We start from the raw sequence: 26,744 nt of genomic DNA on the forward strand, positions 1-26,744 counted from the left end.
AGGAAATGTAGATCTTTAATGCTTCTGAAAATACTTTTTCAACGTTCAAAGGGCATTCATCTCCCCAGTTAGAACAAACCCATTATGTTCCTTCACAGCTATCTCCCTCTGTTGCAACAATGACATTTGAATGTATCTACTTACTATCAGATCCATTCCTCACTGTGCCCCAGTCCTCCTTTCCTTCTTCATAGGATCTCACATCTATCCTTGGTAGGCCTCAAACCCATGAACCTCCAGAGTGTTGGCATTGTGAATGTGCTCTTGCACTCAGCTTTAGAACTGTAAAAGCCTTCTAAAGACAAGGCCTGCCCTTCCTTTCAAATCTTGGTTTCTGATTTCTAGCCCAGTGTGCAACTTATAGTGAGTTTCTGCCAAGTTTAGAAGACATGAAGAATGCATCTTTGTGGAAAGCCATGGGAATCAGCAATGAGGTCATGCTCACAAAATAGCTGACAAAGTCGGGTTCCCATGTTCCTGCAGTGTTCTTTCAGATATGATATCCCATGAGGAAGCCATGTCTCCTGAGGAAATGCAGATTTTACCCTAGAGTCAAGTAGAGACTATTCTAGGTGTACACGCAATACAGGCCCTTGGTCTCAGAACCAGCCAGGACCTTCTGAGTCCAGCAGCCCTCTCGTAGGATCCTGTAGGAAGTCATCGGTGCTGAGCCTGCTCTGTCAAGTGGAAAACTGGGTCTAGATCCTGAAGTGATACTGACCTAGACCAGATAATGGAACTGATAGTCACTGGTGGAGCCAGCACCACAGCTTGGTCCCCAGCTTTTGGCCAATTTGTGGCCCTTACAAGTATTAGGTCCCAAACCTGGGACAAAGGGCAAACTAAAGTGTCTAATAACATATCAAAGCAGACACTATTGACAGTCTTTTTCAGCTTCACCACTACCGATCACAGAATCATCCTGGCTGGTGCTCTGCCCCCTATCCTAGGTTCTCCAGCCCAGGGGTTGGGCTGCCCTTCCCCAAGCTGCTTTTCCCTATATAACCTCAGCTATTTGGTTACTAGTCCTCTTGCCTACTAGACTCTTGGCTCTCCCGTCTGCCCTTCCCCCTCTCATCTTCCAGGTGCCTCTGTCTCTGCCTGTCGCTCTCCCTTATAATTAAGAAGCTCAACCCCTTAGAAGCAGCCACGTCCTTCTTTCTCTCCTCCTTTCTTTCTTTCTTTCCTTCTTTCTTTCTTTCTTTCTTTCTTTTTCTTTCTTTTTTTTTTATTCAACAGGAAACTGGGGAGCTTGAGGTTGCCAGTCTCAGGCCCAGGCAGCAGATCTCAGCCACCCACACTGGTGGGGCCCTGTGCTGTTGTTAGCTTCTTGTTTCTCTATTTTTTACCTAGGTTTCAGTTTTTCACTTGGGTTTGTTTCCCCTTTGTCTCTGGTTCAGCTTCCTTTTCCTGTTTGGTTTTAAGTAGAATCTAAGTCGTAGCTGTCTTCAGAGGGTCTGTGATCTTCTGATTCAGAGACAGTAGTGGAGCACAGGACTCTCCTCAGGGTTCCCTGTGCAACCTTCATTCAATCATGGGGTGAGTACGGGAACCCAGCATGGGATACAGGTTGTACAGAGGAAACCTAGGCTCTTAATTTTGAAACTTCTGTAGTAGTCTTCTCTGGTCCTCTTGGATACCAATCAGTGATGGGAACATCCAAGACCAGGACAAAGGACCTGCCAGAATTCTAGAGTAAGTTAACAACCTCAGTCCCTTCTGCTCTTTTCAGAAGGCTTATACTCGTAGTTGCCAGTGACCTCGAATCACGTGAGTCAAAAAGTCTTACTCAGAATTGACCACCTGCTTTGGAGGGTAGAGGGGGTTCTGAACTCTGCGGGAATGTTTCTGACTCAGAGGTATGAGTGGTGGGTCTAGGCTTTTGAAGAATGGTCTGAGGCAGCTTGTATATTGTGCCTCTGGACCAAGATGAGACCTGAGTTTCCTTTACACCAGAAGCTGCATGCACTGTGTCCTGTGGAGAGTCTTGTCCCTCTTTGGCTGCTAGTCCCATAGATGATGTTGAGTATTATTGAGTGCCGGTCACCTGCAAACCCTGCTATATTCTGAATGGTCATGTAAAAAGTGAGACTAGGATTTGGTGTAAGTGTCCTTTTTCCATAACTACGAAAGGTTGTGGTAAGACCAAGCTTATCTTCCAAGATTTGCGACTTTTATTTGATTAAGTTATAGTCTTGCATCTTTACATAAAATAATAATCCCCACTTTGTTTGCAAAGTGCTCCTTCAGCAGTTGTCTTCTTTGGCCTTCCTGGATGGATAAGGCAGGCGTCACTGCATCTGCCTTGTGGCTGAGGATGCCGGACTCTGAAAGGCTATGGGACTTACCCAGGGCCTACCTGGTTGAGGAGGGACCAGCTCTGGAGCTTACCCACACTGCCTCATCCAGACGCTTGAGACACATTTTGCAGTGAGTTTACTGGAATGAATGAGACAGCAGAATACAGCGTGGGCATGGCTGCCCCTCCTGTTCAGTCTGCTGAGCAACTGCAGCCCAGCTAGATCAGAGGAACACTGATTTGGTACTTGAGTTTTAGTGACTTTATTTCTGCTTTTTTGTGCAAGCGTGTGTGTGTGTGTGTGTGTGTGTGTGTGTGTGTGTGTGTGTGTGTGTGTGTGTGTGTGTTTACTTGGTAGCTTCAGGGGATCTGTGCATGGAGCTGTAAAAACGGAAATGCTTTCCATTCCTAGGTATGATATTTTCAGTTTCAGTAAATTACATTGTAAAAGCTGAGGAAACTCACTGGGGTAGAAAACAGCACCAGAAGGAAATGGGGAGGAGGCACAAGAGTTCTTAAAGGCCTCTTAGCCCTTAGACGGTGGAGAAGCTACAACTGGAAAACAGTTCAGCTTCCTGCAGACAGTGGCTGCAGGCCCAGGGCGGTGGGGCTTAGTTAGGCCTTTAACTTTCTACCCCAGCACAGTAACTGCTCTGTGCTCCTTATGCACGGTCTTACTCACGCTGAGGAAAAGCCCCTTGTATCATAGTATTGTTAGTGACAGATTTTGAAGTCCCAGTTTTAGCTCTAAACTAGAGAGTAGAGATGGACAAGATTTGGCTGCAGTAAGCTAGTAGCCAACGTAAGAAGAAAACCAGGGAATTTTGTCTCCCTTCCTATCAAGGTTGTGTGTGCTTGTCTGAGCAAACAGGCTCATGCCCTGACACTGTCACTGTCCCTGTGAGATATGATAGCATCTAGAGGCCCCATTTTCCATGACAATCATGGTAGGGCTACAGAGGGCTTCACTTCTGGACCAGTAAACCTTTTGTGAGCACCTTCTCAGAGACAAGGAACTGAATTTTCTTGTACTCTTGTCACTACACAGGACACTGTCTCACAGCACTCTCCCTGACTGTAGCCTCAGCAACTGGGCCTCTGAAATGGGTTGATGATGGAGTGAAAAGAAAATGCCCTAAATATGGCTTGCACATGAGAGCATCACGTGGAGGACAAGCAAGCACCCCTGTGCCCAGAGAAATGCAAAGATTCTGTCCATGTAGACAGTCCATCTAGAGAGAGGAATGTGCTTGTCTGAGTGACATGCGGCCTGTGTGTGTTCCTCCTATGGCACAGAGCATGTCCTTATAGGGACTCATGACAATTGAATTCTTTCTAAGGGATCCTAAAGAAATTAGGGGAAGCTCCTCTTAATATTTGCTGTACCCTGAACCTAGAAGTTGTCCACACACCAGGGTCACAGACTCGGGGACAGCATTCCCGGACTCCTTTGCAAGTATTATTCACAAACACATTTCTGTGTCACTGAGAAGTAAAGCAAGAGGAGAAAGGGCTTGACCAGAAGCATAACTAGGCGATGGGAGAGCCAAGCCTGAAATATGGGTTTCCGGAACTCTGTGCTGTCTTGAAGGAAGAACTGACCTCCAGCCTCAGGCTGTAGAGGAATAAGATCTATGCAGGGGTGAGGAGACACTCTGTATAGGACTGTGCAACAGACAGTACGTGGGGAAATCGCATCGCCATAATCCCAGCACTTGGAAGGCTGATGTAAGAAGATTGCTGTGAGCCTGAGACCAACCTGGTCCACAGATGGAGCAATTTAGTGAAATCCTCTCTCAAAAACAAGACAAAAGCCCTAACCCTAACAGCATAGCAAGACGAGCATCTGTGGTTGAGAAGCTGGGGCTCAGGTGAACGTGGCCTCTTAGGGATCCTGAAGCACAGGAAGGATTTCTTTCAAAGGGCTTCCAAGTGCTCAGTCAGCCGGGGCTGCCATGGCTGCCGGAGACACACTTCTAGGGGCAGGGGAAGGGCAGGCCGCAGCTGAGAAATTACCAACGCAAACTAGAGAAAGAACAGCTGGAGCGATGAGGAGAGAATGGTGAACCATCGTCTGTGCTTAGTGGGAACATTTTCTCTAAAACCTTGATGTTTACAAAGGACAGACAAAATTTAGAAATGGAAACTCATGTGGCAGAGAGAGACAACAAGTGCCCTGAGGTGAGAGCAGTTTGGTACACTGGAGAGCCAGAAGGAGAGTAGGGAGGACCATGTCATGTGACTGGGAAATGGAAGAGAATGAGGGCCAAGGACATAGTACACGAAGCCTGTCAGTGTTCACAAAAAGGTTGATTTTACTTTTCAAGTTGTGCGCAGCTTTGGAGGGAAGGAGCTAACTGGATGAAGCCTGAGCACACTGAACACATTCCCACTGGCCACTGTGGTGAGAGTTGGCACCTACACAGGAATGGAGGCAGAAAGGCTTTTTCAGAAGCTGTCTCAGCTAGCCTGCTCAGAGGCAGTAGACTGGAGGTGGAATTCTGGGGCAAGGAGGAGAGAGGTAGCCAGACACAGTAAGGGCATGGGAGGGATAGCCTGAAGGACTTCCTAGTACACTGGTGTGGGTGGGAAGGGAGCACAGGGTCTGGTGTGATATAGGTAGGTGGTGGTTCCTGGGGAACAGGACTTGACACAGGCAGAACTAGAAGGAGCTGTAGGCTTTGAACCCTGTACAGCATACATCCCCAAAAATGTTTCTTGCGAAAGGCCGACAAGCAGGAATTGGCCAATATCACAGTGCAGCACAGGGAATACACTGAATGAGTGCATCGCTCCTTCCAGTATGAGCCAGTTCACCTCAGCCCGTCCCACTTTCCCAGCGTCTACCATGATTGCGGTTTTTCTCTCAAGCACTCATTACCACCTGACACAATATACAACTCATTCAGGTTTTGTTTACTGTTTTTCCTCTTCACTCCATTAGAGAACCAGTTCCAAGACAGCAGGGACTGGGTCCTTTAGTTCCCTAGTCTCCCCAAAGCCTAAGACCATGCCTTGGAACTCACACACTCAATCTCTAGGTTGGATTTCTCTTTGAGACTCTGTGCTTGGAGATGCTTGGCTACCGTTGCTGCTGCTCAGAGCTTCCTATAGTGTCAGGCATTGTGGTTACGCCAAGTGGGGAAGAAACAGTGGCCCCTGTGCAGTTGATCCTGGCTGCCTGCAGACAAGTCTATTGCTCTCAGGGCCTACAGATATGTGAAGATGTGTGAAATCTTGCACATTCTGAGGCACCCACAGTCATAGAGAGTCCCTTGGGATCTCATTCAGGGTCATCTGTCCCAGAAGCTTGTGACCAAGAGCAAGCCTCGAAGACCTCATAGTTACTCTTCTGGGAGTGATTCCCCAAGACCTGAAGCCATGCCTTGCCCAAGAGAGCTTCTGAAGTGTTTGCCATCTTTTGTCCCCAGTGGTCTAATGGCCTGAAGCTCCTGGTCACTCGCAACAGGACATCATTCCTCAGGCACCAAGGAGGAAATGGGGGTGAACTGGTCAAGCCCAGTGGCTACTCCGGTAACTGGGTCACTGGGAAGAGATGCCCAACAGCTGCCCTTGTGAAGGTGCTGGTGACAAGTGTTCTCGTAGTCGGGCTGCGCACCTTGGCTGTAGTCCCCTTGTGAGGTGCTGGTACTTCTCCCCGTCAAGACAGCACTGTTAAGGTGCTTGTTCACGTCACACTGCTGGTCCCTTGTTACAGCTGAGATTAGAGCCAGGTCTCATATGCCATGTCTGTCCTCTCAGTTGTGATTCCTCAAAGGAACCTACACCAAATTGTAAGAACCAAGGCCTTCTGCAGTGTTTGCAATATCCGTCCTTGCACACTGTCACTAGCTCTGCCCTCCTTAGCAAGTCTTGCACCTCTCTGGCAAGAGCTGCCCACCAGCCTAGAGCTGCTCCAGAGCAAGATGTCTGTTGCTCAGGTCTGCCTGTCCCTGTGCCTAATAAACCGTGCACTTACTTAGATGTTGGTTGATCTGAGCCAAAGGGACATGCTAAGGATTGGGATGTTAGTTGAGATGAGCCATTCTCATTCCCAGGCCACTAATGTACCCTCAAAGCTGAACACCACCCCAAAGCCAGAGACTCAGCAGCACGGCTTGCTTGGATCACTCAGACTTTCTGAGTGCTTTTGAGGCGTAGGTGGCCTGCTGTCCACATGGCCTGTTAGATGGCTCTCCTGGAATGGGCTAAGCTGCTGGCTTTGACGTGATATAGAAAGTGCTGTGAGTGTAAGAATGGATGAACTCCTTAACAGCTGGGGTATTTTTTTGAGATTCCTCAAATCTTCAGAAAGAAGTGAGGACACTATACACATTTAGGATGGTGGCCTCAGGATAAAAAAAGCAAACATCTAGATTGCCTGTGACCTCCCAGTGTGAGCCTTCAACAGTCTGGATGGAAAGAGGAGGCCTGGGTTTAACATATAATTTAGGCTGAGTTTGCCCAAAGCCTTTATTTGTGATAAAGGTTACTTAGGCAATAGCACTTTGTATTTGCACAGTACTGTGTAGATATCCAGTTCCTTGTTTTATTTCTGTAGGTTAGTGAACACTAAATGTGGCAAGGAGATTGACCTTTTTAGGGCCGGGTCAAAACTGCATTTATGATGATACCAAGATTTTATTACTCTCGCCTCATAAGTTCACAGTAGAACTTTCCAGAAATACTTGACGTACTGTTATTGAAACATACTTTAACTTCCAGTACTGTTAATTGCTCACCACTACATTACTCAAATTACTTGATGTAATTAAATTGAAAAAAAATATATGTAGGTCATAGTCCAAGATTAGGTTCTTCCCTTACTTTGGGATTCTACAGAGTTGCACATCGTGGTGGAACCATTCACGGCACACATGAGGAAGCTTAAAAAAAACCACTGAGATAAGACCAAGATCCTGCCATCTCTTGTGAGGACATGCTTGAAACAGAAGACAGTCTAGCATTATGCGCACTTGGGCTCGGGGATGGAGGCCGCCATCCTAACCTGTACCAGGTAGAGACAAGAACAGGGGCAACCTACACGACTGGGTCCAAGTTCTTCACAAACATAACTCATTATTAGTGAAAAAGAAATAGCCTACCACCCTAGCTTAGAGCAAGCACACAGCACAGCCAGCAGCCACGTGTCAGGATCTATGAGTAGGTCCTGGGTCCAAAATTGCCAAATTTATATGTCAGAACATCTGCTTTATTGTGCTGGGAATCAAATCTAGGGCCTCATATATTATACATAAGTGCTTTGCCACTGAGTACATCCTAGCTAGTATATCTGTTTTAAAGAAATGTATGCTTAGAACCTAGGTTTGAACTATCATGTCTGCAAGTTTCATATAATTCAAGAAAATACATCATGGGCTGGAGAGCTGGCTCAGTGGTTAAGAGCACTTGTTCTTGCAAAGGACTGGGGTTCAATTCCTACCAACACATGGCAACTCCCAGTTGTCTAAGTGCAGTTCTGGGGATCTGGTGCTGTCTTCTGGCCTTCTCTGGCACCAGGCATGCATATAGTACACATGCATCCAATCCAGACAAAATACTCATGCACATAAGATGATCAATATTTAAAAACATCTTTGAAAATGAAAGAAAACATTCATGCATACAAAATGAATCACACATGCCAGACTGTTAGCTCTGGGTAGTTTAAATGAGAGGAACAGGGGTGGGTACTGCATGTCTCTGTAGGTTTGACAGTTTACAAATCAGTTTAAAAATGACAAGGAGAAGTTGGAGTTGGGGAGTTTTCCCTTTGCTAAGTAAAGCAGAACAGCACATCACATGGTAACAGTGGGTCAGTAGTGAGCATAGGGACTCTTCCACATCAGCATAGACTTAGGCTTGCTGCAGGAGAATGCTTGCCCACCTCCCTCCTGGAAAACAACCACTACAGTATGTTTGTCAGTTACCTGACCCCAGGTGTTTCTCAGTTGCTAAACTGTGACATATAGCGTAGTACAGATTTCCTCATTCCTGTAGGAGATTTGGAAAGCAGTGAGCCCTAGTGAGAAGGGGCTGTGCGTGCCCAAGGAGGGCCCCTCTTCCCTCCTTGGTTGGCTCACTCTCTCTTCTTGAAAGGTTTTGCTTCTGCCTCACAGCAGCCCCTGAGATTCCTTGGGCAGTATTAAAATGGCCCCCCTTTTACTCTGCTGGTTCTAGAGACCTTTGGGTCCTCTGATAAGCTAGGTTCACCTGAGTATGTCAGTTAAAGAGATAGTAGTGAAAAACAAAGGAGATTTGTTCATTGTGCCCGCATTGGGGAAAGGAACAAATAAAGAGGTCCAGTGACCCTCAAGTTTGTCCTTGGGGAACTATCTTCAAATTAGATCTGAGGGGCCGGAAGTCAGGAAGCCTGGTCACAGCCCATTATTTAGTGACTTTAGGAGTCACCTTTGGTGCTATATGTCAAAAGCAAGCAAGTTGTTGGGGCTTTATATACTGCCCTGGAGTCTGGTTCCAACTTCTTGACTCAGGACATGGATCACCACCCCGCCCCCTCAGCACTCACTGATTCCAGGCTGCTGAGTTGAAGGCACTGGGGCACGTCAGGTGAATATGGAGTGTTCAGACAAGTCCTGACCTCCAGAAACTACAGTCTCAGGGCACATAAGCTCGAAATAGCTTTGATGAAAACAGAACCTGTTAGGAACCTTTAAGTATCAGAAGCACACATAACCTTGCAGTGGGGCTAAATGCAGAACCACCTCCAGGGGCCATGAGCGTCACCAGTATATGTCTGTTGGTCACCACAGGGCTGGTTTATCTGGGAAGACTTTCTTTTCCGGGTCATAATCCTCAGGACAGATACATGTTCAAGGGAGCATGCCTTACTCTTGGCAATTGTCAGGTGAGGAGTAGACAGTTTTCCCAAAGCAGTGGCCCTCCACCTGAGCTTTGAGTCACACCTCTGGATGTGAGAGGAACACATCTTAGGCAATAGTCTTCCTAATTACCTGAGTAACAGTGAAGTCATTTAAAAGTCCCAAATGTTGTGGGAAGCTTCTACCAAGCCCCACTTTACCACCAGACACAGCCTAGTCTCACTGGTGTGCTAGGCAGGGCAATGTCAATTCCAGGATAGTGAGAAAGGAAATTACTGGGCAAAGCCCAAGAATCCATCCTGTCATCCTGGACCTTCCAAGGTGGGAATGGAACAGTGGTCTGTCTTTTCGATCAGCACCTGTCTAGAGGCATCGCCCAACAGAGGGACCTAAAATGAGACAGCTGTTAGAGTAGCTTTAAGAGAAACACTTAGGTAGGTTCAGGATGTGCTAGAGAGCTCAGAGAAGGATCATCTCACACTTCAACTTAAGGCTTTCATACCCCACGCGTGGGGGCACACATCTTTAATCCCAGCCCTCAGCAGGCAGAGGCCAGAGTAGCTCTAGAGTTCAAGGCCAACATGGTCTATATAGTGAGTTCCAGGCCAGCCAGAGGTACACATCAAGACCCTGTCTGAAAAGAAAGGTATCTAAGTTTATTACAGATTAGTGCTTGTCAGTTCAGCTGGAAAGAATAAACTGAGCTATCGAGGCCACAGAAACAGTACCTGTTAGGAGCCATATTTCCACCAGACTACATCGGGGAGGGACCCAGCTGAGGACTTGTTTGGAGGATGGAATTGAAGAGTTCTGAGGGTCTCCCAGGAGCCCAGGCCGTGCCTTCCATGCTGACAAGGCATACATCTTAATCCCCCAGGTAAAGCACCAGGGAAGTGAGGAAAGGAAGGAGAGCAACAGTTAAGATCAAGCCACAGACAAGCACTTTGTCTGAGGTCATAAAAGCCTCTGTGGAGTAGTCAGGTCCCAGTGAGGCTTGAAGAGGCAGGCCCACCTGCCTTGGAAGTTCTTCCTCTGACCTCATCAGAGGTACATTGAGACTCCAGAGACTGGAACCCAGAGATAGGAAAGTAGCCAGGAAGCTATTACGATGTTGTAGATGAGGTGTAGATGATGATGGCTTCAAACACCAGCAAGCCAGGAGGGCGGAGAGCAGGAGACCTACAATATGTTTAAGAAATAGAACAGCTGGCCTAGTGGCCACAGAGGGCAGGTCTTGAAGAGACGAGCATCTGAAACGACTCACAAATCAAGCACAGCCTGGAGGAGGGATGGCTGGCACTTCCTATTGTAGGAAACATTGTAAAGGTTTTGTTTGAGCCTGTTGATTTTGACATACCTGAAGTGTAGCCAGTAGTCTGAAATATAGTGTCAGGATGAGAACTTCATTACCCGGGGTCTCTGGACATACCAGTAATCACCGTGAACCTTGGCCATGGTGAGAACCATGAGGAGAGCCCTTCTAGGACTGTTGGCACCAGAATCTATAATCATGTAGAGGTGAAGGCCCACCTGAAATTCTCACCAAGGAGATCCACATAAGATCATCTGGGGACTTGTTTTGTGATAAGTACCTTGCTAGTTCTTACAATGCAGACAGTCTCGAGAGCTATGTGTTTGGAGTGAGAGAAGGAGCCAGAAACAATAAGATTTAAGGTAAGCTTTAAAATCAGCTTGAAAAGGGACATTTGAGGGCACAGCCAAGGCATAGTTCACACAGTTCCCTTTACAAATGATTGCAGAGGCTCCTAGACACTTCAAGCATTCCCTTGGCCCCAGCTAATAACCTGATAAAAGAGAAATGTAGTCCACTCAAAACTATGTAGGAGGCTTAAAAACAGAATCGCCAGAACTGTCGGTCACAAAGGACCAGGAGTCAGTCAGGGCAGGTTTCAAAGCAAGACAGCAGCATTCGAGTCTTCAGGTGTAGCTGAGTGATTCTGGGGACTGGGGGTGTTCCATGCAGCCTCGGGAACAGAAGCCAGCTCTGCTGGGAGCTGAGAGTAGTGGCCTAGGTGGAGAGGGAGAGTAGGCCATCAGCCCCCTGGAAGAAAGGAGCTGGAGGGGAACAACTGGGAGTGAGGACCCGCCCACCAGTGTGTATCAGGTGTGTCCTCTGAGTGAAAGGTCACATTTCTAAAGCACAAGCTGCCATTAGGGTGACACCTCACGCTGGTGTGTCTCGATTGTTCCAGTTTCCATAGGAAATGTCCTACCTCCTGGGAAGCCCCTGAGTCACATGGGCTTGATGACAAGATGAAACAAACCTTCAAACCAGAATGGCTTGGCTGTTTTGCCTGACAGAAACTGTAAAGCCACCATATTGGGCCTGAGCAGGGTAGCTGAACAGCTAGATCGCAGCAGTGGTACCAGCTACCTAGTCAAGGTCTCACTCCTCCTCCCGCACTGGCAATATAGATGGTAAAAGGAAATGTCTTCTTCCACTCAGGCTCACTAGTCACAGCAGTGAAAGAACAAACAAAAAACAAAAAACAAAAACCTGTTCAAATGGGAAAGAAAACAGGGTTTTGGTTAACCACAGGTTAATTTGAACCCACAGTGTTAAAAACAACAGTGGGGGAGGGGGCTATCATTACAATACCTAAAATGTATTTCTTTTATCCCCCTTCTTACAACCTCTGAATAACATGTGCTACCCCAGACACATTGCCCCTACTTTGGGTGGCCTGCAGCTCTCCGCATACTGTGTGGTTCTTGTCTCTGCTCCTGTCTGGGCTGCCTGTCTCCTCTCCCTACCTCCTGCATCTGCTTTGTCTAGGAATTGAAGACCATCATCTTTAATCCCAAATCATTTTCCTGCTAAGATCCCCATTCCCCAGAGTTCTCCTGGCCAGGTGAGGTGTGTGTGGTCCGTTGTCTGACTCCTGTCTGTAAGCTCCCTGCAGCAGCCACTGCCCTATCCCATCCATCTGTCCTTTGGCCCACCGGCATCTGTGGACCACAAGATCTGAGCCACAGAGGAGGTCCTGAGCTCAGCCCTCAATCTGCAAGATGAATTGGCCACATTCCTTTCCAAGAGGACTGACTAACCCTTTAAAGGCTGTTTCCAAATATTTTGGTTCCCTGCCCTCCTTATAATAAATGACCACAGTGTGACATCCTTATAATAAATGACCACAGTGTGACATCCTTATGATAAATAACCACAGTGTGACATTCCTTGCTTGCTTAGTCTGCTGGCTCTCATTACTCAACACTGTCACTTTGCTTCTTCACTGTTTCTCTACATGGGTGAGACTTTGTCTTCGTCCACCATGTGGTCCACTCTGGTCCAGTGTGGCCTCCTTTCTAAGCACTGTCACTCTGCTGTTGCCAGCCTCGCCTTACCTTTTCTGTTTGGGAATCCTTACACCAAGACTGAATTCAAGATTCTGGGCTCTGAAAATGAAATAGCTGGCCAGTGTGGTGCATGCCTTTAGTGGTGACATTGACCTCTGCAGAGGGAGGCTCCTGCTGAGTCCTTGGTTTTCTGACATATTCTAAACATGTGACCTTGCTTTGCCTGGTGTCTGTGCCTAGAACCAGTGTGCGAGCAACCATTGCTCAGTTCTCTAGGTCACCTCACCTCCTCATTGTCTACCTGGCATTTCCCATGCTGTCCTGCCTTGGCACTGGATACAAAGTGAACATTTAGTTGGATGCTGCAAAGAAAGCCTCTGTGTGGTATGGTGTGGAGGTAGAAGTGGCTCAAAGTCTGAGATCCCACCCCTGGGTACCTTGTAAACTCAGGTGACTCCCCCCAGAGTCTCAGCCACAATTTCCTCATCAAATGTGGGTAATTAGTGGCTACTTAAAGCCATGTGTGAGGCAGCAGTGCGTAGGTATATTGTATTATGTAACGCAGGGTTTCTAAGAGTCAACTCGTAATTCCTTTTCCTTCAAGCACACCTCCTGCAAAGGAAGGCGATGAGCCTCCCAAGCTTGGGTTTGGGCAGATCCTCATTCACTCTGCTTGGTCTTTTTGGGGGCAAACTCATCACTTCACAGAGCAGCACTACTGTGGACAGGTGGAAGCTCTGGCAGCAAGTTCGTGTTGCCTTTGACCTTTGTTCCAGGATAGGGCCAAGATCTGTCCACCTTGGCCAAGTGTGACACGGTATTTTCTTGCTCTTTCTGCAGCGAACAGAGTATCTGCCAAGCACGGGCCTCCGTGATGGTCTACGATGACACCAGTAAGAAATGGGTACCAATCAAGCCTGGCCAGCAGGGATTCAGCCGGATCAACATCTACCACAACACTGCCAGCAACACTTTCAGGGTTGTAGGGGTCAAGCTACAGGATCAGCAGGTAACGTTTGCAGTCAGCATCCGCCCTTGAGCGCAGGCCTACCAGTGCATGCACAGGTTCAGATCTGACTCTACAGCCTTAGGCCAAAGTATGAGACCGAAAGCTAACTATCTTTTCTCAGAATCATTTCCTCTGTCATATGCAAACAGTAAGACACACCTTTCCACTCCACTGCGTCACATCAGAATTCAATAGCTAATAAAATATAAAGTAAGATAAAGTATTCTGTCAGATCAGAATAATAACTGTGAGAAGGCTTGAAAAGAATGGTTGGTGTGGACTAGGGAGACGGCTCTGTAGATAAAGCACACAAGCTGTGCACAATTGAGGAAGCCACTTGGCCTCAACCTCTGCCTTCTGGTTTCTTCAGACTCATATGGCACTCACAGACTGCATGGTGTTTAGACATACGTACAGGCAAAACACCCATACATAAAGCAACAACAGCACTAACGCTTTGTATATACCGCCTCTCCTTAAGCCGTGTTTTCTGACAGCTTGTGCTCAGGCTGGCTAAGAGAGTACCTGGCTTCCTGGTGTCTCTGAAGCCTGTGGCAGCAGGTTAACCATGTAACAAAAGACTTGGAGTTCTGCTGGAGGTACTGCCCACTGGACAGGTGTCTGCCTAGCCCTGAACTCCTGTGGCCTTTAGAGGCCCTCCTTCCCCTTGGTGACAGTTTCTTTCTAGGGTGTATCCTTTGACATGAAGGCACTGTTTCTAAATCATAGTGGGTATCCTAAGTGGTTGATTGTTTTAAAATCTGAAACTGAGGCGGTCTCAGCACCCCTGCATGCTAAGCAAAGGCTGATGCGTGCTAGGCAGGTGCGCTAGCACTGAGCCACAGCTGCAGCCTTCACCGATAGCTTCTCTCGTGGCAAGTTTTCCATGCCCATCACACCCTTTGGTCACTCCTGACCTCCAGCGCTGTGAGGTAAATAGATCTCTTTATAAAATCAGCCTGCTTTGTCCCTCGCTATAGTAATGAAAACAGACAAACCACAGCATACTGTGTGTTTCCCTGCGAGCCCATGAGGTAAGCTTGGGTTTAGATAAGACTCTGAGAAGATTATTCTGTCATTAGATGGAGACTTATTTGGGTTTCAGAGTCTTTACTAACTTACATAGTTTTTCAGATCCTAGCCAATAGCATAGGGACCAAGAAGTTCGTTCTCTACTGTAAGCTTTTTTCTATGTAAAAGACCTTTAGATTACTTTTACTCAGAATCCTCAAAACCGTGTTAGACATATTTGGTGTTTCAAGGGCTTTAGAAACAAGTAACCAGTAACAACAACAACAACAGACTTAGGAGAGGCACTCCCATGTACTCCCACACTCTCCAAAATAAGTCAGCGGTGTGATCACAGCTCCTATGTGGAAAGTGCAACATTTAAAATAAGCTTATCCTTTGGAAGTACCTAGATCAGTCCTGCTGAATACTAAAGAATTATCTTTAAAATAAACCTAACTAGAAAAGCTGGTATGTATGTTAGACATGACAGACAGCAAGTATTCCAAAGGAGAAGAGACTGACCTTTTTAAGAAGAGGCTTCACCAAAAGAAGTCACAGCAGCCCCAAATTTGAATGTATCTAATAATGTATGTTCCAAATATATAAGGCAGAAATGGACCAATCTAGAGATTTCAGGAAATAGATGAATTTCAAAGCCTACTCACAGATGCTGACTATGCCTCAAGTAGCATCCTGAACAAGCAGACAGAGATGAGTGAAAACAGCGATCCCTGTTAGCATCATTAACCAGCCTGACCTGGTTTGTTACGGAAACTGCAGCCAACAGCTGTAGAGTATTATAAGTGTCTTAGTGAGGTTTCTATTGTGAACAGACACCGTGACCACAGTAACTCTTGATGAGGAAAATGTGTATGTTTAATTGGGACCGGCTTACAGTTTCAGAGGTTTAATCCATTATCATCATGGTGACACATAGGCAGACATGCTGAAAAAACAAGGGTTCTACATTTAGATTGGCAAGCAGCAGAAAAGTGACACTGGGCTGACGAGCTTCTGAAACCTCAAGCCCACCTCTGGTGACACACTTCCTCCAACAAGGCGCCGTGCAGACAGAGCCAGGCCAAGGGAAACTAGAGAACACTGTCAGCTCACTTTGCTGGCAGTGAGCAGAAGCACGTAATCCTCTCTGCAGACTCAGCCTCTAACTCCAGCTCTCCCATTAGTTTACTGTGTAACTTTGTCTCTTGTTTTTCCTGGCCCCCAATTTCCCAACCATAAAAAGAGTTCCTAAGATCCCAGAGTTCTTCACAGTGATTCTGCTGTTCAGGCTATTTCTGTGCCTGGGATGCGTATTCTGTCCCTCTGGATTCTTGCATGTTAAGTCCCCTCTGGGAGCATCTCACCTCACAGACTGTGAAGTCTCACTTCCTCTGAGCATGTCTCCAGGGAGTCTCGATCTCAGCAGCCTCACGTCAGGCCTCTCTCACAGCTTTCCCTTTCACTTGCTCCCATTTCTTTTCTGCATTTGTTTTTTGAGACACAGTTTCTTTGTGTAATAGCCCTAGCTCTCCTGGACTTGCTTTGTAGACCAACCTGGCGTCAAATTCAGAAATCCCAGTGCTGGGATTGAAGGTGTGTGCCACCATGCCTAGCATTGCCCTGTTTCTTCTTTTTTTTTTTTGCTCTGGTTTCTTGGTGTCCATCAAAACTAAAGATTGAACACAGAACTCCTGCTGCGTGTTGACTGGGATAAAATGAAGCAGGGACTTAGCTCTCTGGTTCTGTATATGACTCCAGTCTTAAAGAGCCATTTTATCCTGGCTTACTTGGCAGTCCATCTCATACATACACTTCACAAAAGCTCAAGCCCTTTCTCGGTGGCCTAAAAACTAAACCAGTCAACCGCCAGCTTGGGTCTTCTGCTTAGCAGCATACACAGGTAAATGTGCTCCTACTCAGAAACCTGTATTAGATATTAGCCAAAGTCCCTACCTGTTGCTGTGTGGCAATCAAACTGTGAAATGATTCATCTCTCCTCCTGACTTAGTGCATGTGCGTTCAATGGCTCATCTCGCTTCAGTCTGCTATAGGGCGACCCACGTCCATCTTGCGCAGGATAGGGACCTAGGATGATGCTGTTCTGACCTTTCCTGATTCAGCAGTGCAGCAGTCTGAGCACTTAAGGAGAGCAACAAGCCATTACCATACTCTTCCTGCTCCAAGGGCAAGAAGACTCATAGTTGGAGGGTCACCCAACAAAGTGACAGCTACAGCCCAGAGTGTCATTACTGCCATTGACTTCAGGGAGCAGCACTTACTAGCCTAAAGCCATTCTCTTTTAGTGTCGAGAAGAGTAAAGATCTAGAGGCCAGCAGACTTGCTGTTGAGTGTCTGCCTTCTCATTCCCTGCCTGGCTTGACATTGCATCTGACACAGTGTGCTATCTATTGGTTGATTAATAACAAAGACAGTAATGACTGTATGTCTGTGTACTACATTTCTACAAGTCATCCTTGAAACTAGAACTTGTTATGAATTCTCAGCACTCTGCTGAGGGCTGTGGGAAACGGAAAGCAAATTGCAAAAGACTGTTCGTTACCTTAGGGCTTCATATCTAGGAACTATGGATAAAGCACAGAGACGAAGCAGGCTTCGGGAGACCTTTCAGGACCCCACAAGGTCAGTAAGGCAGCATTAGATCTTCCACATTATTGCTGGAGAAACAGCTGTGGAAAACTGCATTGATCCCCCAAGTGGCACAGCCAAGAGACAAGGTCTGGACCAGAACCCAGCCTGGCTACCTGATCCCCCAGCTCAGAACTAGTTAGATGAAATGACAAGTTTTGCAACCATTCAATTGTGGTCTGCAGTGGTCCGATCCCCGTTTCCCTTCTGTGGGACTCACCCACCCCCACCCTGTGGCCAAAAGGATGTGGTGTCTTTGCCCCATGGCAGTTCACTGCAGCTCACTTACATTTTATTTATTTACATGTATTTCTCTCTTTTCTCCTCCAGGTTGTGATCAATTATTCAATTGTGAAAGGGCTGAAGTACAATCAGGCAACACCCACCTTCCATCAGTGGCGAGACGCCCGTCAGGTCTATGGCTTAAACTTTGCGAGTAAGGAAGAAGCAACCACATTCTCCAACGCGATGCTCTTTGCCCTGAACATCATGAACTCCCAAGAAGGAGGTGAGCAGGGCCATCTGTCCTGGGTGCTGAGGCTCTCTCTCGTTCTGTCCCGGCTCCTTCACTGTTGATGAGGTTCAGAGTAGCGGCCAAGAGGGAGTAACGTGCAGTGCGGTGTGTAGGGAAGGAAGCTCCTGAGGCCCTCAGTGACTGTGCTTCTGTTGCCCATCCTACTTCCATGTCCCAGAACATATATATACCTGGCGAGAGACTGCCTAGGCAGAGTGGTTAAGTAAATGGCGTCCTAACGATCGGTGCTTCAGAATTTAGAGTTTACAGATTAATAACTAACTCACTAGTGTTCTGCAGCGAGTGCTGGGATGAGTGTGTGCCAAGTACTTGGGGAACAAAAGGAAGCAGGGAGCTGCCCGTCTGGGCTGGGAGACAGCAGCACTGCACTGGCAAGGACAGAAAGCACAAGTGTCTGGGGCCTCCGGGGCCTGGGTCCAGGTGCACTGCAGCAGACGAAACTGGAAAGGTGGCAGCTCTGTCCTGCTGAGGCTTGGGGCGGGGACTAGCAAAGGCACTCGAGCAGAACAGGAATCTGCTCATGGCTTTACTGCAGCAGCTTTGAGGGAGGACATCTTACTTAAGCATAGTGGGTGGCTATGGACAGGCTTGGAGTCACTCTGCTTGGTTTGAGCTCTGGTTTGCTTCATTCCGGCCAAGGAAGCCTTGAGCAATGTGAGCGTCCCTGCCTACAAATGCAAGTGTGTGTGGGGTCGCTTTACATTCAAGTGAGCCAGATGGTTATCATCTGTACTGTGTCAAGGCTGGGTTTTCTGGTTTGAAGTCCAGTGATTTTGTAGCTGTGCTTCCAGGGGCTGAGGAAGTGTAAGTCTTGGTTTGGTGAGCTCTGCCTACAATGCAGCCCCTGCAGACTAATCCTACCAAGGATTGGAACCCAGATAGGCCAGGGAGACCGGCTCATGCCATCATTTAGGCCCCATGCAGGAGAGCACGGAGAGCTTTGGAGTCAGCCGTCTGCCTTGGTGCTGACACCTCCTCCAGAAAGTGCCCTGCCTTTTGCCTGGACTGTTGGTTTGCCCAGCCCCAAGGCAGAGAAAGGTGTTGACCATTGCTCTTCCTCACTCCGTCCTGCTCAGTTTCCCTCTCCAGCAGCAGGGAGCCGCTCTTTAATTCACTTGAGTCAGTAGGAAGAGCCCAGCAATTCTAGAGTCCTGGAATCAAGAGGCAGGTTCAGGGGTTTGTTGTTTTGTTTGTTTTTGTTTTTTTTTTTTCTCCATTGGTGTACTAGACTCTGAAAAGGCAGGAATAAAAATTATTCCACAGAGAAGGCATGGAAACAAAGGCACTTTTTGTGTATAAGCCACACCTGCTAAGCACATTGCAGCATGAGGCTAGAAAACAGAATCTGAATTTTCTGAGCTAGAACTTAACTGTCTTAAGAAAAATGTTTTAAACAGTTCTAGAATATACTAAATTTTCTAGAAATATAACAATGTGCACACATCAGAGGGAAGCTGGGCTTGATTCTGTTTGTAACTTTACTGAGAGTAGTTTTCTGTTCTGGAAAACCCTGTCCCCAGAGTTGTAGCTGTGATATTTTAGTCATCCAGATGACCCCTGTAACAGATCTGTCTGTGGCAGCCACATTTCCTCAGAGTCTGGGGAGGTGTGTCTGACCCTTTACTCCACAGTGGACACTTCTTATAGATCACTTTTCTGCCTCCCTTTGGCACTTAAAGTGCTACCCAGATTTCTGTCATCTCTGTAGAGCAGTTATAGAATTCCTGAACTGCATTTCAGGGTATTATGAGACGTTTCAAAGTGTTGGTTATAGAGAGGGCTTCAGTTCTGAGGCTGGAGAACTGCTTGGCCTAGGAGCCATGTGAGATCAGACTCCGTCCTGTTCCATGTCTGTGATTCCATCCATCGTCACTCAGTCATCTCACAATGGGGAAAGCCAATTATCAGGGGAGGAAGTGTGGCAAGAATTGGGTCCCAACCGTTGATTTGACTTTGCAAGGAAAATGAACAGGGTTAGAAAGAACATTACTTCTCCTTTCATCCTGAGACAATAGGCATCAGAGGAGAAGAGCATGGCGGGAAGAAACAGGCTGCCTTGCTTCAGATTTGTTTTGAGCCTGTTGCTGCATCTGCAATGGTTGTAATGCCTTGTGCTGATGTGGTTATGTGACCTGACTGTTGTATGGGATGCCTTGTGCCAGGGAGATGTCCTTAAGGGTCACCCCCCACACACACACATCCAGCATCCTCTCAAGACTCACCACAGACGTCAGACGTCTTGTAATAACGTTATTCCAGGAGAGCAGGGCAGGGATGGCACTTGAAGCAAGGTGCCTCGGTGGTGGGATTTTGCCTCCTTCCCCTAAAGCTTCAGCTGGCATTTCCAAAGGCAGTGTCCAGCCGCAGATGGTGTCTGTGCATTGGAACTGGGGAAGGAGCCTGAGGGGTCATGACGTCACAAGTTTATTATTGGTAGTCAGGGACCAGGCTAGGTGTTTCCAGGTTTGAGGCCTCTTAGCCAAACAACTGAAAATCACACGGATTTGCAAAAAATAGAAGATAAAGTATCTGGAGCAAAGCTAAGGTGCGTTTTAAAGGTCTGAGGTGGTTCTGGGGTGGTTAGGTACATTGTTCAGAGAGGAGATGTGTGCATAGTACATGAGGGATACACTGTCAGGACAGACTGTAGGCTACATGAGTGTGAGGGAGCACTCAGGGGCCCCAACCGTTTTCTAAGACTCCCTCTATGGAGTTCAGGAAGAGGAGGTAGTGGTGAGTGACTGAGGGGTGTAGTTCAGGTGGTTTTGTTTTGACCAATAGTCTAGGTCACAATCGCTTTTTCTACAGTGCACACCTCTCGGCTTGCATCTGATTGTAGTGAGTGATATGTACACCCAGTGTACACTGGCATAGGATAGGAAACACAGGAGTCTCCCGAAAAGTTTATAGACAACCTCACTTCAGAGAGTCAAAACAGTGCAGGACAGAGCAGCTCTTCTGTTCTTCCTATCAGCCTGGATACATTAGGAAGACACTTGTATAGAAACGTATGCAAGTCAGTAACTATGCATGCAGAGAAGCTGTTTAGAAAGGAGGTACGTGTCGTCCGATACCATGCAGGCGGGGACTGAGGAGGTTCCGACGAGGATAGGTGCATTGTTCAGAAAGGCTGTGTGCACGGTGCATGCAGGGGAGAGAGCTGCTGCCAGGTGCCTTATTGCAAGAGGTGCAAAAACCAAAACCAGACAGGGTCACAGGCTACTAAACTATTCCTTATGTCACCTGCTTTAAGTTGCCATTTTGTAGGTAACAGAACTAATACCCAATCAGGGGTAATGCTTACCCAGAAGAGAGTAAAGGTGGGTTCACAACCAAGGCTTCTCCCAGGCAATCTGAGCTTAAGATGCCATTTCTTCCTAGAGTCTGGGGTCAGAGTGGGACTCTGGGAAGCAGGTGGGTGCAAGGCATCTTTTCCCTTTGCTTCTTGCTAATGCAGACCTTCCCAGGAGCTGTAGTGCAGGACCCACCAACACTTCTGAAAAGCAGACTACTACATTCAGAGCTTAGGACTCTTCCTCTTGGCATATACTAGGAGTGCTTTTGCCCCCATGAGCCCGAGTCACAGTCTGCAACAACATCGTGAGGTTGAATTCACAGGAGCAGCCTTGCTATGCTGACCCACCTGACCGTGGTCAAGACCTGAGCCTTAGTTCCCCATCAGAAATGAGATCATACAGGTAAAAATGCAGTCTGAAGACAAATAAGGGCAGAACAGCTTTAGCCTGAAGTCAGGTCAGCCACTTAGTGCATCCATGCTCACGGTGGAGGAAGTGTATCCTTTAAAAGCATGAACTGGCCACAGAAGCTGGATGTTAGACATGGTCTGGAAAGGGGCCAGAGGCAGAGCAAGAGGATGAACGGTCAAAGGCAAGGCTGCAGGTTTGGGATTGGAGGTCAAAGGCAAGGCTGCAGGTTTGGGATTGGAGGTCAAAGGCAAGGCTGCAGGTTTGGGATTGGATTGGGCTGATTTCAAATTGGTTGTCTGAGGAGTACCGGGGGCCAGTGTTTTGTATAGGTTTCATTCAGACCTGTGAATGGGCTTGGTCTATTTCCTCACTGTGAACCTGGGTGAAGTAGTAAACCTTAGAGTTTCTTGAAGTCAGCCTCAGTTTTGCTTCCCTCAAACCTTGTTTTGCTGGAAATTATCAAACTTTTCCCTCAAAGAAATAGAACTGCTATTTCTCCCTAGTTGTTGGTATGGCTTCCTCTGGGTAGCTTGGTGGAACCAAGGTCACACTTCCTACCCAGGCTTTGCTGCCAGGCTTCTGCCTCATCCCATCTGCCCTGCCCCCTACTGGCCACACTGTAAAAGGAGGACCTCTGTGTTTGTCTACCTACCTCACTAAAGAGAAGCAGGGTCTGTGTAACAGTCTCCATGCCAGCAATACACGTCCCCTTCACACTTTGCTCCTGCTATGCCTTCCCCACCTCTGACCCCTTCTCCCTCCTCACTTGCCAGACATATTCAGAATCCCCACAGTTCCTCACTTTCCTCGGTGTGCCCCCTGGTACTGTATTTTTTGCTTCTATCCTGATGATACCACTTGGCACAGCACAGTCCAGCACATGGATTCAGTCAGGTTTGGAAATTTAAAAACAGTCCCTAGAGCATCAAAAGCCAGTATGATATCTGATGTAGGGTAAGCCCTGACAAGGCTCAGGGAACACTCTGGGTCTAGGGGATGTGGCAGGCTCAGAGCTCATTTACAACCCCTAGTCCTTAACGAAGTTTCAGCTGCCTTAGACCGTGTTTGTGGAGGAAGGGATGTATGTGCTGGGCCGAGTCCCAGGAGAACTCCATCTCATGGTCTCCTACCAGCCCCCTCGTCTTCAGCCCACATATTTACTGCCCTCTCCTGACTCTAGGGACAGACTCAACAAGTTAGCCTTGACTTCACTTTCCAGATAAGGGCCAAGCAGCCATCAACCTGGCTGCCAGTGCTTCCTGACCTGCACAGCCCTCCACAATGCACCCTGCCTTTGACTTTATGACTTGGCCTAGTGCTCTCTCCTGCTGGTGATGTGTCTTTAGTATTGCTCCAACTGTGGATTTATCCCAGATGATCAGAGAACCCGGTCCCTCCCCAGCTGTGAACACAATGCCGCTGTGCCACTGACCAGGACTTTTGGTTGCCTGGGTTGGACTGTGAGTTTCTCTGGAGCGAGAGCCTTGCCTTCCATGTCTGTATTTGTCTACCCCTAAGAGACTGACATGCAAGTGTCTGTGATGCATGTGTGAGTGAGTGAGTGAGTGAGCGAGAGAACAGGTTCACTATGTGTTCCTGCATTACACTGTGCACCTTGCACACATACCCCTCACTTCCTGCCTCTGTACCCTCTTCTGAAGACCACGATGAAGCTCCTGAACTGCCAGCACCATTTGTCACCTGTGAAAATGGGCTCAAGGTGAGGGGTGCTATCTGTGATTGAGGGACATGGTCAATGGAATTGTCTCACACAGAAATCGCACCCGTCACCTTGGCCTGCTGAGCACCACCCCGAACCAAGCAGCAGCCCTGGTGAAGTACCTGTGAGTGGCCATGATGTGTGTGACCGGCAAAAGGAGCTTTGGATGTGGATCCGGACAGTGTGTGGGGTTTGGATGTGGATCCGGACAGTGTGTGGGTCTCTGTGATCACCACGGTCAGCAGAGTAACAATCTGTGGGAGATAAGAAAGCAGCTTTGTCCACCATGACTGAGTAGCTGGTATTGGTTCAAACTTGAGTAGTCTGGTCCCAAGTAATTTAGTTTAGGCATATTTAAGCACAGCACAATTTGGTATGCACTTTCCTGGTGATAACTGACTCAGTCCTGTATACACAACAAAGCTTAAGACGTGACTACATCAAAACTCTTTGTAAAGTATGTGTGACATCTCCCATAAAGATGGGTTCTGTAGGTTGACAAGCTCACAGTAAGGGTCTGGGGAGGATCCAGTGAGCCACATAGACAGCACAAAGGTCACCAGGTTGTTAAGCACATTTGCTCCCAACCTTCTGGGAGTTATGCGTCCCTCCCTTTGACAATCCTGTGTTTAACATTCCTGGTCCCCTGTGCTTATCTGTTCTCCAGCTCTTTTGCAATGAACTTACCCTTTCCAAAATTGTTTCTCCATCTGTGAAATGGGTTGTCATACCTACCTCACGGGGGTGTTGTGAGGGTGATACGAGATATTGTACAAGTTCTTTGTCACCTGAAAAATCACTCCAGCAGCTTGAAATGCCTCTCCTCACAAAGCAGGAGTTCTTGTCACCCCTTCATGACACTGCTGATAGTGCACCAGGGGGACACAGGACAGGAGGACATGGTCTCTTCAGGGAGTTTACATGAAGGTCTGAGGAAAGGTTCTGCCCTTCATGGGACCCTTGGCTCAGAGCATCTCAGAGTTTTGCTATGTCCTTGTCCTATGAAGTGACGCTGGCTCATCCGCAGTTTACATCCCAGGAGAGAAAAGCTAGCTGTCTTCTCCTCCAGCACCAGGGTCACTTCCTCAACAGTGATGTCTACTGGGGCTTCAGGCTTCCGGAAACACCACAGAGCCAATGACCGTGTGAGACAGTGCTCCAGAGCATACTCACCTGACCTGTCCTTCTGGTACTCAAAGAACAGCCCGGCACAGTGAGCTACCTGTAGTCAACACAGGCAGCTGACGGGAGGGGCATATGTACACTGGAGGCAGCTGACAGGAGGGACATAAGTACACTGAGGCAGGGGATCCCTGTGTGCCCTAGCTGCCTGCGTGTGTTCCACACTGTTATATTTAGCAAACATGGACCCAAAGCATCCGTTTCTGCATGCCCCCGTGCCAAGTGTTCCTTCCCTTATCATTAAAGTGGACACAAGGCCTGCGGAAATGGCTTAGGTGATGAGGGTGTTTGCTGCTAAGTCTGACAACCATAGTTCAATCCCCAGGACCCACAATGGTGGAAGGAAAACAACCAGCTCCTGAAAGGTGTGCTTTGCCCCATACATGCCCATATAAGGTAGACAAGCGTGTGGCTTGTAAGGAACAAAGTGTTGTCCATACACAATCTATGTTCCTCCTGGGCTCCTGGCCCCTTCCATAGGCACACTGGTGGTGTGACACTCTGGAGCGGAATAAGCTCCTTACAGAAGGAGGGCAGCCCCCTTTCCACACTGCCATTGTTTATGTTGTCCTGCGTCTTCGTAGTATGTCCTGACTTCTCTAGAGAGGCCTATACTTTACAAACAAGGAGGCAGAGGCTCATAGCGTCCCACAATTTGCTGAACACCACAAACGATAAAGACTTCGGTGTGCAGTCCAGGTCTCTGCCCGTCATATGGCCCCCCAAAGAGACTCTGCTTGTGTGGTAGCGAGCAGACTATGTAATGATAGCCTACCTTCATCAGAACTATTTAGGAACACTCCACTGGACCCATCCATGTGGGCAGAGAATGTAGGTGGAGCATTCATTTGTGTCTGTTTTCTCTCTCTCATAGCATGTATACTCTCCGACCTGGTGTGCTAATGTGCACCTGTAGGTAGGCGGAGCACTTGGGAGACTGAGCAGGAGGATTGCTTTGAGTTTAACACCAGCCTAGACTACATAATGAGTCTTTGTCTCAAAAGAAACAAAACCGCAGCAGTCATTGTTTAAAAGTCATTCTTGCCGGCTTCAGCTTGGTGTAACAGCTGACTCAGTTATTGCAGTTAAAGAGCCACCGCGGGCTCACAGCCAGTCCTCACCTTAGATGGACAACCTTCACGGTCCAGAGATACGGCGTGTGCTGCGGAGGCCATTCCCACCTTACCTGTCTGCTGCCGTGCTCATTGGTCTATCCTTTCACTCAAAACAACTGGGACTTTGTAACACCCAGCCAGTATGCCTGCCTCTGCTTGAGTCTCTTCCACACAACAAACAGATCTCTCCAGCTTGCAGTACAACCTGGTCACATCTCACTCAGAGCTCTGAGGGCCATTGGCCTTAACTCAGAAGGAAGTCCAAACCCTTACAGGGCTTGCCTGTCTGGTCCTGGCTGCCTTTCTGAATTTTCTCTCTACATTCCACCTGCTCAGGTCTATCTAGACGCACTGGCCTACTGTTACCCAGAAATGCAAGGGCTTGGCCTAGGACCTGCCATTGAATGTGTCATTAAGGTCACAGTTCTCTGCTCACTTCACTGGGAACTGGCTACACATGTCCCAGTCAGAGTTAGCCTGTCACAAGTGTAAATGATTACATAGTCTAGCTAGCCTGTATAAGACACAAAAGCCTGACACTTTATTTGCAAGCTGTAAACCTAGATTGGCCAATTGTGTGCTACTCTCCTGCATCCAATCCATATGCCCCTTGTTACGTGCCCAAGCCACCTTGTTTCATCTGTCCATCCTCAGAGTGCGCCTCTCAGCCACCTGGTCCTGGTCCTTCTATCTAATGGAGACCCGTCATTCAATTCTCATGTCCCACCTTTCTCTCCTGCCCAACCACAGGCTTTAGCCTGTAATTAACCAATAGTGTTAAACTAGGGAGCAAGGTTTATACCACAAAGGCCAGGGCACGTGAGAATTTATTCATCTGGAGGCAACCAGACTTAGGGTTCAAAATTTAGCATTTGTCTACATAGCAGCAGGCCAACACCCAGCAGTCACGTTAGCACAGTTCTCTCATTCTGCTGTATTCTTCTTCACCTGTGCCATGTCTTCCTGCCTACCTTGTCTCTTAATACGCTGGGCAGCAGTTTGTATCCATGCTGTCGCTAGCATCCAACCAGGGTCATGTTTGAACTGAATGAGTAGCATCTGGGAGTTCCTGACCTTCCAGTGTGGAATTCGTAGACCATAGCAAGATGAATTAGAAATGGCCCCACACTCATTAAGCTCACAGCCAGGTTACGGAGAGAGACACTGGTTGCATGTCGTCAAGGGCTGCATGGAAGGAAACTAGAGTTGTGGCCTCCAGGCAAAGGCCCCAAATGCTGGCAAAGGACATGGAGCAAGCTCCTTGGATAGGTGGGCATGGGTGAGTTTTTCTGTCTCTTTGATAAAGCACTTACGGAGCCTAAAGAGGAAAGAATGTTTGGCTCAGCTTAGTTTCAGAAGT

At 47.8% G+C, this 26,744-nt stretch overlaps 1 protein-coding gene, 1 long non-coding RNA gene and 1 other non-coding gene across 11 annotated transcripts in view; 2 read left to right on the forward strand and 1 right to left on the reverse strand.

The window, feature by feature from the left end:
• Evl (Enah/Vasp-like) overlaps positions 1-26,744 on the forward strand; it is a 120,184-nt gene that overhangs the window by 68,036 nt on the left and 25,404 nt on the right. For 6 of the 9 annotated variants that reach the window (NM_001414900.1, NM_024147.3, XM_063262532.1 and 3 more), the window contains exons 2-3: positions 13,300-13,468; positions 17,456-17,633. In NM_001414900.1, coding sequence (NP_001401829.1) covers positions 13,300-13,468; positions 17,456-17,633 — 347 coding nt within the window. Of the gene's footprint in view, positions 1-1,284; positions 1,540-13,299; positions 13,469-17,455; positions 17,634-26,744 lie in introns of those variants that run through there. The other 3 variants (XM_063262537.1, XM_063262538.1, XM_063262534.1) reach the window with 2 other exon arrangements.
• Positions 1-26,744, reverse strand: part of LOC102555052 (uncharacterized) — a 54,048-nt gene that overhangs the window by 15,016 nt on the left and 12,288 nt on the right. The window contains exons 3-4 of the long non-coding RNA XR_010052839.1: positions 23,210-23,341; positions 9,870-20,060 (exon numbers count right to left, since the gene is read on the reverse strand). This is a non-coding gene — a long non-coding RNA (uncharacterized LOC102555052). The remainder of the gene's footprint in view (positions 1-9,869; positions 20,061-23,209; positions 23,342-26,744) is intronic.
• Positions 23,073-23,171, forward strand: Mir342 (microRNA 342). The gene has a single exon (NR_031786.1). It is a non-coding gene; the product is annotated as a microRNA 342 (primary transcript).

This window comes from Rattus norvegicus, chromosome 6, assembly GCF_036323735.1.
Source record: "Rattus norvegicus strain BN/NHsdMcwi chromosome 6, GRCr8, whole genome shotgun sequence".
Lineage (NCBI taxonomy): Eukaryota > Metazoa > Chordata > Mammalia > Rodentia > Muridae > Rattus > Rattus norvegicus.